The sequence below is a fragment of the Sceloporus undulatus genome, chromosome 5 (genome assembly GCF_019175285.1).
Source record: "Sceloporus undulatus isolate JIND9_A2432 ecotype Alabama chromosome 5, SceUnd_v1.1, whole genome shotgun sequence".
NCBI lineage: Eukaryota > Metazoa > Chordata > Lepidosauria > Squamata > Phrynosomatidae > Sceloporus > Sceloporus undulatus.
Window position 1 is genome coordinate 24394452 of NC_056526.1, and position 16348 is coordinate 24410799.

The 16348-nt window shown below is 40.2% G+C and overlaps 1 protein-coding gene across 1 annotated transcript in view; it reads right to left on the minus strand.

The window, feature by feature from the left end:
* Positions 1-3550: 3550 nt before the first annotated feature.
* CREB3L2 (cAMP responsive element binding protein 3 like 2) overlaps positions 3551-16348 on the minus strand; it is a 90697-nt gene continuing 77899 nt past the window's right edge. Inside the window, exons 9-12 of the mRNA XM_042467532.1 lie at positions 11407-11506; positions 10048-10174; positions 7770-7992; positions 3551-6253 (exon numbers count right to left, since the gene is read on the minus strand). Of these exons, the coding sequence (XP_042323466.1) occupies positions 6178-6253; positions 7770-7992; positions 10048-10174; positions 11407-11506 (526 nt within the window). The 3' untranslated portion in view covers positions 3551-6177. The remainder of the gene's footprint in view (positions 6254-7769; positions 7993-10047; positions 10175-11406; positions 11507-16348) is intronic.

Here is a 16348-nt window from a genome sequence, read left to right on the forward strand (position 1 = left end):
GAGATTGGTTGTTTTGAATCTGCAACAGTAGACCTAATATTAAAAAACAGCTTCATTTATATACCGCTTCATACTGAACTAACAGTGTCTAAGCGGTTTATAACTGTAAGCCAATTGCCCCCCCACCAGTGGATACTCATTTTAGCAATCTCAGAAGGATGCAAGCCTGAGTTAAGCTTGAGCCCTTTCCCTGGTACTGAACTCACAACCTTATGGTTTACAGTGAGTGGCTGCAGTACAGGGATGCGAGGGACACTAGGTTTGTCACCCAAGAGGAAGGGGGGTGGTAGCCCAAAAAGATTTGGGGACCACTATTCTACAGCCTGGGAGCAACCACTAAGAAGGCCCTGTCTTGTATTCCCCCCCAATGTGCTTCTGAAAGTAGCAGGACCAAAAGATCTCAAAGCTTGGGCAGCCTCATATTGCAGAATATGGTCCTTCAGGATATGGGTTCTATTCATACTGTAGATATCTGGTTTCAGGAAACTTTGAAGGGACTAGTGTTCTACAGATGCCAAGTCTCATTAAAAAGAAAAAGTCCAACAGACTTCAGTGAGATTAATGCATGCTTAACCACCCATCAGTTCAATGGCAGGCAGTTATCTAGATAACAGGCCCTCCAACCAACCTAACCATTTTTCAGTTAAATCCAATCATTTCAGCCCAGTGTTTTCTATAAAGCAAAAGGCAAGTCTGCTGCTATAAGACATATCACTGCTTTTGATCTCTCTTCCAGTTTAAAGGCATGCTGGATAATTAGCTGTCAGTATTTTTTTTTAAGGTTATGAATACTCCAAGTTTTGAAGTGTGGTAGTGATTTTTTTAAAAAGAAAAAAAAACAGGCAACTGTTTGGTTAAAATAAATGTCAGAAAAAGAAAAACCCAGTACTGAATGACAGAACAGCCACTTCATTTTTCTTTAGGAAAATATTTATTTGCAAAGAAACAGATAAAGCATTACATACATTCACTTTACTCAGTTACATACAAAAAAGCACTTAGTTTGCTATTTGGTTTTAGACTTGTCTGCTTAATAAAAGGTTCTTTACATTTAAAAAATCTTCCTTACCCTCCAAGTTTGCAATATGCGCAGTCATTATGAAGACACTCTTAGAAAAGCAGTGCATATATAGAAAAAATAAAAATACCATAAAAGCTGTACAAAGTTAAAACAATGCAGTGAAGAACCTGAACAGTGTATGTCAAAAAGGGTAGTCTAATAATTTACCATTTTTCCTAATTTTTTTCTCATGTACTTTGCCAGATAATTTGCATGTTTTACAGGACCAATTTAATTTAAATGCGAACCACCCAAAATACATTTGCATATTCACAAAACAGAAGGAATAAGTGAAAACTATGGGCAAATATATGGTAGTTCAAATGGCCAACTGTATCAGTTTTGACACCTCTGTGCCTGCAGATGGTAGTTGCAATCCTGCATCCAGTTCTCAATTGCCTCATTGCTGCTGAACTGAATAGGATCAAGTGCAGAATCATCAAATCATAGAGTTGGAAGAGACCACAAGGACCATCTAGTCAAAACCCCTGCCATGCAGGAACACACAAAGCACTCCCCCCAACACGTGGCATCCAGCCTCTGTTTAAAAAACATGTAAGATTACTGTACAACCTTTATTTCAGGGGAACTTAACTGTTTTCTCTAGATGCTTCTGTGTTTAAATATGCAATAAACCTAAGCTACATTACATCTACACATGCTGAATGTAATCACACAGCTGTTCCTGACAGTTGAGACAATCAGAAGGTTTTTGCTTCAGTGGAAATTTGCAGTGTGCACCTTGCAGTTACCATGTAGTCAGGATGAATGCATCCAGTAATATACTGCAAAGTGAGGTAGGAGTTATCTTTGGTGGAAGGGGGAATGGCAGGATTCTCTCCTCTCCTCCCTGCTGTGTTAACTTAGTGCAGCTACTTCTGCACTCTGAACTCAGCTTTCAGCAAATGAAGTAAGCTGAGGGCAAAGGAGGAAAGTGGTAGGAGGAGAAAGAAACTTGGGTATTTCAAAAGCATCTGAAAAAGTAGGATGACAGATGATTAAATGGGACGATCCCTGCCAAATCAGGACAGATGGAGGGCATGTAAAAGGTCTGTGGAACACAGGGTAACATAAGTAGCATTTATGCCAAGGTGAAGACTGACTGTAATAAATCTTCCCTGAACATACCAATCAATTGAGAGGTTGTTTAGAACGTTACCAAAATTACTGGGGATTAGACTGATAAATAGCACATATTTCCACATACAGAAAGAGACAAAAAACTTTTTCATCACAGCTATACTGTTACAAATCAATTAATTAAGTATGACATGTAGAAGTGGAAGAATAGTAAAATGGTGGGGTCAGATGAAAAGGAAATGCAAACAGTACATTGGCCTTTTTCCAGTTACCAATTACAGAAGAATTATTTTTGACATTGAGTTGGGGAAAGAATGCTAAATATACAACACTTTATGCCATTTGTGTGTGGTGATGGTAGGAGAGGTTACATAATGGACTACTGACATTAAAGATCTCAGTTTCTTTGTGGAAATCTTGGCCCATATAGCAATTAATGTTACTCATTCATTTGACTGACTGCCAAACTGTGTCCAGACTCTTTAAAATTGAAAGTTTAAACAAAATGAAACAAAAGAAACCCCAATACACTAAATTATTCCAAAAAGGGTTATGTTGAGCTTTTTCAAAAAGTTTGACATTAAACCTCAATTTATAATTTAAAAAATTGGGCATTACTGTATTTTGAAATATAGCCAAGAAAAGAGGCAGCTCTTCATCATGGCATAATGTGGGGGGAAATCACCAATTTATGGCAGCTGAAATCTGTCTTGCAAGCACATGCTGGACAAAATGCATTTGCATTTGCACAGCAAAAAAACAGAAATGGTAAGGGGAAAGTAGCAGTAGAATTGAAGCATATACATGGTGAAAGAAACCTCCTATCTACATACTTTATAGACAATCATGGACTAAAGTGACTCATTAAGAAGCATAACTGACCTCATGGTTGATTTCCATAAATACACAGTTTAAAATAACACCTTCTTCTTGCATAACCCACCCACCAGCTTTCTAAGCATCTAACAGCTTACAGACATGTAGAATGACAGTGTTATGAAATTAGAATGGTTTGTCTAGGGGTGCATGTAAAGCCCATTCCCAAGAGATCCCATCAAAAGGTAACAGAGGATATCTTTTAGAACAGGGACATCACTTGGGGGAGCAGGGGGTGAGGGCTCCATCAGGTGACACCCCATTTGGGGTAATGTCATTGTTCCCCAAACATCTGCCTTTTGGCAGAAGCAGGCTGTGGTATTCGCCTGCATCCCTTTAAATTACTGGAACTCAGCAGAAGAGATGGTGTGAGTAGAGTAAGGCACAGTGAGAGGAGAAAGGAAACCTCGGGATTTGTTTGTTTTTTAAATTACTTTAAGTTTTCTTTAAAAACATCCCATCTTACCAAACTCTCACCTTAACCACATGAAACTATGTAAATGTAAATACATTTAGGCTGTGATATGCTATCACAACTATTGCCATTATAGTCAGTGATATATACAAATCACAACTTATGAGTAACATTAGTATAAAAAACATTACTAAGGATTCTGTATGATGTGGTATGTGAGGATGTCAATGGGGGAGTTACCATAGCAGGTGACACCAACCCTAGCGACACCACTGATTTAGAAAGAGCCAAGCAGACAGAGAAAACTTTATCAGAAGCCCTTAGTAGCAGTTTTACTTGAGTTACATCTTGGCTTTTTTAGATTATCCCATTCTTTTCAGCATCCCTCACAATATTGTGAAGATGATGATGACTGAGCTAGAAAGGGACACACACGGAGATGCAACTGCGGCAATCATCTCAACTGTTAGATATTTGGGAACTGGAGCAGATTTCTACTGAATTTTCAGATCGTAAACTTGGCCTCAGGCAACCAGCGGGGAAGCTGTGCTCATTTCAAGTTACAGTAGCTTGTAACTTGCCAAATAAAACAGGAGAATGAAACCTTTACTGGCTTTCACTCCAACCATTTTTTGAAATGCACGTACAACGACAGAAATGGAGGGAAGAAAATAGAGGGATGGAAAAAAGTTTGGGAGGGGGAAAATTTTTGCATTTACTATTTCAAAAAATTAATGCTAGAAGACTAACATAAATATTGGAGGTTTCTCAAGTTCACAGAGGCCATTTATAAGGGATTTTACTGCTTTGGCTGGTCATTCCAGCTGCCAGCTGAAGTTACAAAAACTAATAAATACTATTTACAACAGAAAGGAGCAGGGATGGCAGGAGAATCTGAGCAACCAGAGGTCTTGAATGTAGGATAAACCAGGAAAAATGCAGCACAGGATTGCAACGTTTTGAATCAGATGTCCTCCTTCTCTCATGCAAACTGGGCAGAGAAAGAGACTAACTTTGCTGACTCACTTTTCATGAAAAGGTATACTAGGGAATTATGTCAGACTTACAATAATACAAAGGAACAGAAAATGTAAAGGAAGGGAGAGAGTTACAACTGGGAGACCACTGTCAGTAATCTTGGACTCAAATTCCTGTGTTCCTTTCTCCTTTTAAAAAAGTATTTCATGTGTCTTTCATGTTGCCTTCTTCCTTTCCCCCTGCTACTTTGCTATTCTGAAATTAGGTGTGAGAATTCACCCAGTCCTATCTTAATGGGACAACCTTAGCCAACCCTAAGCAAAGTGTTAGGTTTTACCTTATGTGCCCCACTTTTTCTCAAAGGAGTTTAAAGCAGTATATACAAGGTCTCTCCCCACCTATTTTATCCTACCTCAGCCCTGTGAGGAAGGTTAAAAACTTGAAGATGGTGACTAGTCCGAAGTTGCTGAAAGGGCTAAGAGTTTCATGGCCAAATGGAGATCTGAGCTTGGTCTCCCTAGTTCTAGCCTGACTTCCTTGCTACTTCACCACACTGGCATTCATTTATCATAGTACTTGTCTCTAATCAAGGACTGGTTGAAAGGCCTGAATTCTCCCTTCCCATTCTCACAGTCAATTCAGAGCATTTAGCTTTTGTGGTTGGAGGATTTTGTAGTCTGATGTTCAGTAATCCAGACTCCGATTTATTAATGAATGTCCTACTCTACTCAAGAGAAGAAGCGGGACCTTTTTGAGCCCATCTAATAAAATTTAATGCTGTTTGAAGGATGCACTCAGGTTGCACCATCATACATACCACGGCTTTGGCCAAATCATTTAAATTTCTTATATCCCTCTCCTTCACTTTCAGAGTCAATGGGCTAAAATCTAATATAAGGCAAATGCAAAATTTTCCAGTCTTTATAGGGAGATGTCACCATGAGGTGAAAATAATTCTGAAACTGTTAATTCCTCTGAGATTAAAAAACTAGTGATGATTCCTGAAGTTCTCATACTCGTACAGTATTAAGGCTAATTATGAATGAAATCAGATGTTCCCCACCACACCTGAAATGCCATTATGATTTGCCAGAACTTCACTGGATGTCCAATCATACCCACTTTCACATGACAGAGATACAAGCTGGTTCTACTAAAGGAAGAAAATAATTCCTTTCCTTAAGTTGTGTATTTGCTTCGCCAAATTGGGACTTCTATAGTTAAAAATACACTACTGTTGAAGCATTTTATGTATTTGTCACCTCATCATTACATTTCCCTGTTTAAAAACAACAACACTTGATCATGCAAAGTCACCCTTTGCCGAATCATGAAAGGCAGTTCCTGGTTGAAATCAGAACAGGCTTTGTTGTTTCTTTCCTTTTCACTGATGTTATTACATTGTAAGAGAACAGAGGCAAGGCATCTACAACATTTTTACACAGATGCAAAGACTAATTGGTTATCCGTTCCTCTCCTTAAGTAGGAGGCATGCCAACTCCCATCCTATCTTTACTAGCAAACACCTTCTTGACACTTGATGCCTTTAGAAACCTTCCTTTTGGGTGGTAGGAGTGAAAGGCAAACTGAATAGTGGAAAACTGGGGGGCATGGAAGAAAAGAAGAACTGCAGACCAAAGTCAGTTTCCCATAAGCTGGCACAGGGATCAGACAAGTGCTCTGGATTGATTGACAGTGAAAAGTTCCTCAGACCTTTGGTTGGAAAGAAAGGATTCCCCCCCCCCCCCCCAAGATGTTAAAATTCTTTTTAAGATGTGGCGTTCACTCTTCTGTCGATTTCAATTATCTTTAATGTTTCATTTGCATCCAGCTCTGAGTTGACTCTGTAATAAAATAAAGAATGGAAAACAAAGTCTGATTACACTGCAAACTGCAGCATCTGCAGACAAACTGGTCTAAACAGAATAACATCTACTGTCATTACTAACATATACTGTATTTTACACAGCTACACCGCACAGCAGAAAGGTCTCAGACAACATCTTTTCCAGCTTTGCTACCCAAGATTCAGGGTTGAGCCTGGGACCTTCCAAATGCAAAACATGCACCTAATTGCAACTATTAGTCAGTTAGGTTACAATTATATGCCCCTTTTCCCTGGAAGTAAGTCCCAGAAGTAACTTACTTCTGAGTAGTCATTCCTAGGATTACCACTCCCTATTAAAATGGCATATTTCACATCCTAGCTGTATGTAAAAGAGCTATCACCAAGGCAATGAGGCCGAGAGAGGAAGCAGAGGGTCCTGCTGCTTGCTTCCTATCTTGGCCCCATCACCCTGGGGCTGGATCAGCTAAGCTGGCCCAAGGCAATAGGGCCATGATAGGGAGCAAGTGGGGGTACCCTCTGCTTCTTTTCTTGGCCCCATTGCCTTGGAGCCAGCTCAGCTCATCCAGCCCCAGGCTGACAGGGCCGAGAGAGGAAGCAAGCGGGCAGCCATTGGCTGTGGTGGAGGGGGGCGGGGTGTGCGCCCAATGAGGAGGGAGATTGCCATGGCAGTCAGTTGGCCAGGCACAGATTACAGGCCCTGGCAGCCCTCACACCCTGGCTCACAAATTGAGGGAAGGCCCCCTCCCAGCCCCGGAGGCAAAGCTAGGCCAGGGGGGGGGGGGGGGAGGAAGGAAGTAAGGAGGGGGGGGGGGGAAAAGGGGGGGGGGGGGGGGGGGGGGGGGATGAAGGACGTAATGAGGAAGGGGATGGAAAAGAGTGTGGGGGAGGGAGGGAAGAGGAGAGGTGGCAACCTCATGAATAATCTAAACTGCTAGTTCCAAAGCTGCGAATTCAGAGGGACAACTGTATACTGTATCAGTTTTGGAAAATGTATTTAGCAACAGCTTACAACAACACATATCAAATCATAGGAAGATACAGGAGATATATTAGCCAATCATGAAGCCATAATGGAATTACCATTATAAAAGTAATTTACACTGAACCTTTTCCTTATGTTTCAAATTGTTGTGGTTATTAGTACAAAGCACCAGTTTGTTGATGGTAGGGTCAGAATGTGCTGGTAATGCTTAATCTGCTTTTTCTTGAAATTCCTAAGTGCTTAATAACTCTGCAGCTTCAGAGTTTTTGCTTGATTCAGAATGCTTTTCCTTTAGTATGGCTCTACCTTATTTTGGTCTTATGGTGAGCCTCTGACCTCTCCCTTCAACACCCACACTGGTCAGCTGCAGGTTGCATATAAGCATGCCAACTTTCCACTGTATTCCAGGCAAAGAAACAATTTTGAGCAGCACTGGTCCGCACTTTCTTCCTATTGACTAGAGCAGTTACAAAGCGGTGAAAGCTTCATACCACAATTCAAAATGGATCAATGAGCTATTGTTGCTTACCTGTGCTGTTGCAATTCCACCAGCACAGATTTCTCTAGCCTTGTTTCATTGGCTATCATGATCTCCATGACTTGGTCATGATGAGACCTTGACACAGATTCCAAAGACAGGGCTGAATGTGTGGAAGCCTCCAAGTGTCTGTCCCAGCCACTGCTGCGATCTGAGAAGTGCTGTTCCTCCAATGGGGGAGCCCCATCATAAATCAACAGACTCCTTGATCTCACTGTGCAGAAAAAGAAAAAGGAGATGGGATGAAAAGCAGAGACATAAATGCTGGGACATCAGAGAAATGCTAGGATATAATTGTTTTCTAGACAACTATTTAAGTGGCGTGGAAAGATTCTGCTTGGGCTTAGGGTTGCCAAAATATGAACATATGAACCTGCCTTATATACTGGTTGTGTAGGGGTTTGAGTGTAGGATTACAACTCTGGAACCAGGGTTTGATTCCCCACCTGACCATGAAACCTACTGGATGACCTTGGGCAAGTCACATGCTCTCAGCCTCAGGAGAAGGCAATGGCAAACTTCCTCTGAAAAAATCTTGACAAGAAAACCCCATGATAGCTTTACCTTAGGGTTGCCATAAATTGGAAATGACTTGAAGGTGCACAACAACAACTCTTCATTACCATGGTTCCTGACAAATGTGTTGGATTCTCTGTCAGGGATGATGGGAGTTGTAGCTCTTCACCTCTGGCTCGAACTCACCACCTTGTTACGCACCGGCGCTGACCAGTTTTGGCCAGTGGTTTAAGCTTTGCTCTAAAGCAGCAGAGTTACAGAGAATAGGCTGAAGACCCTGACAAATTCTCCAAGCCTTCTCACTCTTGCTTCCACAGAAGTCTTCACCTTTCTTCAGGATCCAGCTGGCTCTTGTAGCTTGACTCAAGACACCAGACAACTCAGTAGTCTTATATAAAAGATCTACTTTACTTTACTATATACAGCTCCAAAACTATCCAACACAACTCAACACTACTCCAATACTCCTCAACTACCCAACTACTACCCACAAAATACATTGGGTTTCATAGCCATTATTATAGTCCTTGGAAAACAACACCCACTCTTGTCAGTTTCCACCCAGTGGGCATGTACAACCATTTTCATTGGTTCTCTTGGTTCATCCCACAATTAATGATTTCCTCATCTCAGCCTTGTCCACTTTAACAATTCTCAGGTGTGTTCAATTATCCACTTTGCATTTCTGTCCTTGGCATTTAGGACTTGTTAACTACATTACCTTTTACACCTGTGTGGCTCCTAATTGCTTCTGCTGAGTCATCCTGACTCTCACATACATGTTTTATTTCATTCACTGTATATCCCATGTTGCTTTTTCTTAACATTCTCATCAACTCAGCCAGCACAACTATTGGTTGATCTAGCCCAATACTATCTGTACTAAAATGATGAAATATACAGAATATCAAAGGGAGAGACATCTTACTTAGACCTTCTAATCAAAAGGTGGAAATGCCAGCCACTGAACATCAACAATCTCCTGTGTTTAGAGCCTCTACTTTGTGAGTGATGACCATAAAGTTGTATTAGTGGGGAATTTGCAAACAGAATATATAAGAAGCTGCTTATACCATTCAGGGGAAGCACTCCCCTTTCCTGGCTCTGTTTCCCACAAACATTGTAACTGGATAATGACAAGGACTAAACATCTTGTGTTAAAAAAAATAGCTATCTCAGCAGCAAGTCCTGAACTAAAGGTGTCTGAACTGAACCTCTTCAGATCTCAGAACTAAACTCCCCTCCTAATCTTCTCAAAAAAGAGACTCCTCCCAAAACAAGCTATGAACTATCTCCCCATGGTGTCACAGGTTCTGAAGACCTGAAGTGACAAATGGCAGGCATGTGACAGCAAATGACCACCTCAGATCGCCTCACTGAAGTCACCCCTGGTTACACAAATCCCATGTTCCTTAACTGAATCAGCTGCATAGAAAGAGGAAGCATGACTCACGTCTGTTTCTTGTTTGTCCCACAAACAGTTTACGTCCTGAAATTCTGTTAAACCACTTCCCAAGCAGTTCTAGCATTCTAGAGAAACTTCATCTTCCTTTTGTCAAGGACACCACCTTTTCTCAGCCTTCAGTTCCCAAATGCAGTTGGACTAGACAGGAGCTCTCATAAACTCTAGCTAATGTCCTCATGTGTTGGGCTAGTGGGAGTTATGATCCAACCATTTTAAAAGACCCAAGACAGGGGAAAGGCTGAATTAGGAACTAGATAACCACAGAAGCTTGGAAGGCTTCTTACTTACCTATTGAGGCAGCATATGATTCTGGTGTGGAATGTTGGGTTGGCAGTACTGCCTTTGTGATGGAGGAATTAGGCCCATAAATCTGGGAGAAGCTGCCAAAAGTAATGGCAAAACATAATACCACCACCTAGCAGGAAAACAAATACACATACAATTTGACATGAAAAAATAAAATAAAGCAAAGGCTCTTTATTTGAACATAAATAGAGAAAGGTCCCTATCAAAACCAAGCAGGTAATGTGTAATTTTGAAGAGTCTTCTTCATCTTGTGCTGACATGTATCAATCATTTGATATGATGGTTATAACTGTACATCGTATTGCACAGATGTGATGAAGATTTGGTTTAGCAAAAGGCACATTTACATTATTAGTATGGCAACCCTGGAAGCTCTGCAGCCATTCTGCTCAGATGAGCTACTTGCTCACAAAACTTTAAAAGGTAAGAAATCCATCTCGGCTAGACTAGGCTGTGATGTGAATTTCAATGTTGTTTCTTAACATCACAGTGAGTGCTTTCCCTGCTACTTGTGTTGATGGACACACATGTATTTTAAAAATTGGAAGTGTGAAGTCTTGTGTGGGAGGGAAAGAATAATAAGAACATGAAGGATATTTGATTGGTAGATATAGGAATAACAATTTTAAAGTGATTTCTCCTGTTGGATTAACACAGCAAGGGAATGGAAGCACATTCAGATTTGATCTAATACATACATCTAAGCAATGGGAAAATGGAACAGATCTTCTGGACAAAACCTTTTCATAAAACGGCTGATGAATTTCATGTTTGAATGCTTCCTGGCCCCCAAAAGCAAGGATACAAAGAAGAAGGGTTTCTGTCTAGCAGGGCTGTTCAAAGTCAGCTTTTCATATAGGGCACAAATAAAACTTTTATTTCCCATTTATTTTTATTTCTAAAAGAAATAATTCAAACATGCAATTGTAAAGAGAGAAAACCTACACAATAAATATAAGACAATTATTTCAGGACAGAAAGAGACAAGGAGAAAAATGAGACAGTTTACTGAAATTAATGGGGCAATTTTCTTCACCACAATTGACTTTTTTCAGAGCTCCCAGTCTCTGAGCCAGCATATTCTATCATCTAAGGAAGCTAAGGCCTGGCAATAGCTAAGCTGGCAGGGGGATTCAAGCAGATTTTGGAAAGGTTACTTTTTTGCTTAACAACTCCCCAAATCCCCCTTCAAGTATGGACACTAATGCACCACAACTCTCCCAAACTCCCCTAGTCACTAACCATGGTTAACTAGAGCATTCTGGGAGCCATAGTACAAAAAAAAAAAAATAGGCATTTTTTCCAAGTTCTGGAGAAAAGACACATATGGGAGACACTTACCATAATGCAGGTCCCTGTTTGTGTGCTTGCAGCTTTACATGAGCGTGTCACTTTGCCAGCCACCATAGTTTGGAGTCTCTGCAGTTGCTGCAGGAGTGTTCTGAAAGTAAGTGAAACAGCAGTAGGAATCATAATATATTGGGGATATATATCAGAAGGTAAGAAGAGCTGTGCTGAATCAGTCCTAAGACCAACCAAGGTGCCTACAGAAAGCCCAGGTAGAACATGAGCAATACAGCATCCTTTTGTATGCACTCCGACTATCCCAATTTTCAGCAACAGACCTAATTAATCCTTAGTCATCCCATTTTTTCATCTGCTTTTGAAATGTCCCAGTTTCTCTCTTCTCCTGCCACTTCCTCCCCTTTTGTTCTCAGCTTACTCCATGCTGTTTCACATTGTGTTCAATATGCAAAGTCGTTTGTATTCAATTATCTCAACAGGGACAAGGGGAGAGAAGAGGGTAGAATCTTGCCCTTCCCAGTAGGTTCAGGCAAAAGCAAACTACTGCAACATCATCTAACTTGTGTTCTTCCTCATTAATAACTTTTGGCATCTTGATCACACTCTGATGTTGCATGTCTATCTGTGTCCCAGTTTTGTGAAATGTTGGAGAGAATATATCTCAGTGCCCATGGGCATAAGGATTAATAGTCTCTAATTGACTTAGCTTCAATGGCTTTGGCTAATCCTTCTTTTAAAGTTGTCCAAATCAGCCTCCATCACTATCTCTTGTGTAGTTATGCAGTGTGTGATTGAAGTTGCTTTTCTCTCCCCACCCCCACCTCCTTCCCTCTCATTTCACTCCTCTCCGTCCTTATGCTCTGTCAGATTTATAGGATATTTTAAGATTTCAATTCACTGGGGCTTGTCAGTAATGATAAACATTTGCCCACCCACACAAGATAGATGAGAGATAGCAACAATTGATCCATGGAATGGCTCAAGCACCTAAACAGATTTTTCCAGCATCTACTGGCCTTATGGTTTTAATCACAAGGTAAAAATGAAAAGTTCCAAGAAACAGATATTCAGTACTTAAAATGGTATCACACTGTAAAACCAGGAGACTCTTCACATACCACTACCATGCCCTTTTAAATAATGGTTAACATAAAACGACAAAAGGGAATAATACTCGTATCTATATTTTTTAAAAGAAAGAACACACTTTTAAAGCCTAGTTGTAGGGCATACATTCCCAAAGGTATCTTTATAGCTCCATTTATATCTGCCTGTCTTTTGATATTTTTTAAAAATCTAATTAGAGTGTAAATGAATCCAAGGACTCTAGAAGTTCAGGCTTAAATTAGCACCTCGAATGGTCCCAGCAGAGTACTTTGTGGACAAGCAGAACTTTTTCTTACTATTATTCAGTAATATGGCACATGTCTGTGGGGCTTCCCAGAGGCACTTAGTTGGCCAATGTGTAGGTTGGATAAGATTAGATAGGCCTTTGGTGTAATCTAGCAGGGATCTTTTTGTCACCTATACCTGCTGTTGTGCTGAAGGTAACCTCTCATGCCAGGTCTTCCTTAGAATCCTATGGGCTTGGAGTTTGATTGGAAAAGGACATAAGGGAAGCAAAATATAGCAAACTCCCAAAAACACATTGTGGTGATACTATTATTAGGCCAACCAAAAAGTGCAAAATACATTACATAAGCTTTCAAAGTTCACAGGCTTCTTCTTCATCAGGCATGGATTTTAAAAGGCATTTTAGGGGAAGAAATGTGATAATGGAAGGTCACTGAGTTACATCTTTCCTGAAATGTTAAAACTATTAAGGTGGTGGCGGCAGAGGGAGGTTTGATGCAGGTAAACGCCATGAGATGTTTGGGACACAAAAGCAAGGCAAGGCAGGAAATGTTGTTCTCTACTGTTAGAAACAAAGGCATTTCCTTTGAGAGCTAGACCATATCTGTTCTGTGCATGAAGCTCCAAGCTCCTTCATAGGTAGAATATATTAAGTCCCTTGAGAAGTCTCTGTACTGACAAATTTGGAGACAAATATGGGAAGTCTATCTTGGCTTGACACATAAGATAAGAACCAGGAAGAAAAAAGCCAGGGGCCAAAAATCTTGCTTTAGAGGACACCCTACAGAAAGGACTTATTATGAACATCACAACTCAGTCTTTTTTATCCCTACTTAAACTTCTAGTTGGAGCTTGCAGAAGGCCCTTGTTTGGACTATAAGTCCCAGAATCCCACAGCTGTTATGGTCAATGGCCACGCTGGATAAAGGATTGTGGAAGATGTAATCCAAACAAGTATATTTTCCAAGCCTAGGTACTGATTTTGTGGCACAGACTATTGCAGTGTATGTTGTTTCTATCACATTACATGATCAGAAATACAAGACAATAATATAGTGATTCAGCAAATGTATGTATTTATGCAGAAGATCCTAGATTCAATCATGGATATCTTTAAGTTAAAGAGGATCAGGTAGCTGGTGCTAGGAAAGACTGTTTACCAGAGAATATGCAGAACCATTGCCAATCAGAAAGAACAATGCCAGGGCAGATGAATACATAGCTTGATTTGGTATAAATCAGCTTCCTGTGTTCCTAAAATATACACAATCACCAAATCAATACCTATGTGACTGATTGTGGCTAACATACACTTCAGTTTAAAAGTTCTTTCAAACTCTTAATGTTTTGTTTGGAGATAAAATGTGCCAGGAGATAACTCAAGGTCAGAAGCTTTGCTCTTCCACAGAAAAGACTCCCTCCCATTTATTAATAACATTTTACTTTGGCAACTGTGTACTGAAAATGGAAGAGGTGGTTTGAGTGAGAACCCATTAAAGTGGAAAAATAGATGATACACTAAGAGGGCCCAACTATACATCTTCTTGAAGGTTAAAAAGGCCTTGTTGGAGTTAATAGATTAACAAGGGAGAGCAGAGACAAGAGCGCAAAACAAACCCTGATGCATTCCATCTGCAGAAATGGCATCCTTTCACTCTTGCTCCAACACACTTTAAGGGTGCAATTCAATTAAAGAATCACCTTCTCCAAGGCACCATATCTTTGCTTTTCCCTTGCTAATGGAAATCCAGCTATTTCACAGCTTTGCAGTGCAAAAATTAGTCCTCTGGCCTTCCATTTAACTTTTCCATTTAGCATTAGGGGTGAGCTAGGGGAGGATTTAGACAGCCTCTGCCCAGTGAATTACAGCTGAGGTTCAACAAACAAGAACAATATTATCTGCTCAACACAATGCCTGACATGGATGAGGGAGACTTGGGTTCAGTTTTCCTTCCAGGTATGAAATCCACTTATCAGCTGTGGTGTAATCACTCTCGCCCTAGAGAACATACTTCATTCACAGGGTTATCCAGTGCATAAAATGTGGAGATAACCATCTGTTCCTTCACAGAATCCTAAAGTTAGATTAAATATCATATAATCCAACAATGTTGTCAGTGCAGGAAATCCACATCTAGAACAGGCTGGAGAGATGCCATCTGGCCTCTGATTACATTCTCCAGTGAATGAAAGTCTCCCATTTGCCAAGGCAGTCTCACTGCACAATTGAACAAGTTCATCCCATCAGAGTGTTCAGAAAGTTACTTCTCACTAAAACCTTAAAAGCAATGTTTATTCTATGTTAATAGGAATGGGGCAGGCATTCACATATAGAAATGACAGTGAAATATTTTACTGGCAAACCAAATAATAAATTTTAAAGATATTAGAAAAGTCAGTCAACTGTAAAAAAAAAAAAAAAAAAAGCTGGATTTTCACTAATTATTGTGCTAAACATAAGCAACTTTACACAATGCAAAGCTTTAGTTAAGACTGCTTCTGAGAAATCTGGAGGGGGTGGGGTTTAAACAATACTACTCATTACCAGAAAAAGAAGCTATCTTTAATACTAATCTTTTCCAGGAATATTTAAAAGCTATTTTACCAAGACTCAAAATGATTTTTTTAAAAAACAAGGTGAAGTTCTATGGTGTAGAAGAATGAAGCTTCGCCAAGCATACTGACATTTCTTTAAAGGGAGGACTATCAACTGCAATGAAGCAAAGCCTGGAAATTTAATCTTTCTGAGTACAGTTCCAGAATCTCACCATGACCAATGGCCAAGCTAAAGAATTCAGGGTTGTAGCTGAAATAGGTAATTTTTCCAAGCTCTGCAATTCAGGAACATAGGTACAGTCTTAAACTACATGGGGTTATTTGTCCTTTTAGCTGACTTCTGTTTGACTGGCAACAGATCACTAGGAATTCATGGCGGTCTAGATCTCACATCCCCTCCTACCAAATCCTATTTTGAAGTAGGGGAAAGATCAGGAATGAAATGTAAAATTGCTTAATATGCTTTCTGTCATGGAATTATGGTCCATTCTCTACTGGGGAAAATTATTAATAATAATAATAATAATAATAATAATAATAACTCTGTTTATTTATAGCCCGCTTTTCCAGGGAGATCAAAGCAGGTTACAACAGAGGTACTAAACAATGTACAATTTACAACAGTATCTACATTATAAAATCTCAAACAATACATCAATGTTTAAAAACAAGATAAAAATTACAAACATTAAAACCAGAACAATAGCTAGCTCAAAAGTGCTAGTGTAACGGTGAGAGAGCAGATATCACAGCCTAGGGGAAAGCCTGTTGGAAGAAGTAGGTCTTCAGCTTCTTCCTAAACAGGTCAAGGGAGGTAACCGAGTGGAGCTCACCAGGAAGAGAGTTCCAAAGCTTGGCGGGGCCGATTTGGAAAACACCCTCTGTGCAGTCTTGGTGTACTTCGTATCAGGAATCCTCAACAATTGCTTCCCGTCCGATCTGAGAGCGCGGGGCGGATTATATGGGGAGAGGCGGTCCTCCAAGTACCCTGGGCCCAAGCCATTTAGGGCTTTATAGGTAATAACCAACACCTTGTATTAAGCTCGGAAGCGAATGGGCAGCCAATGAA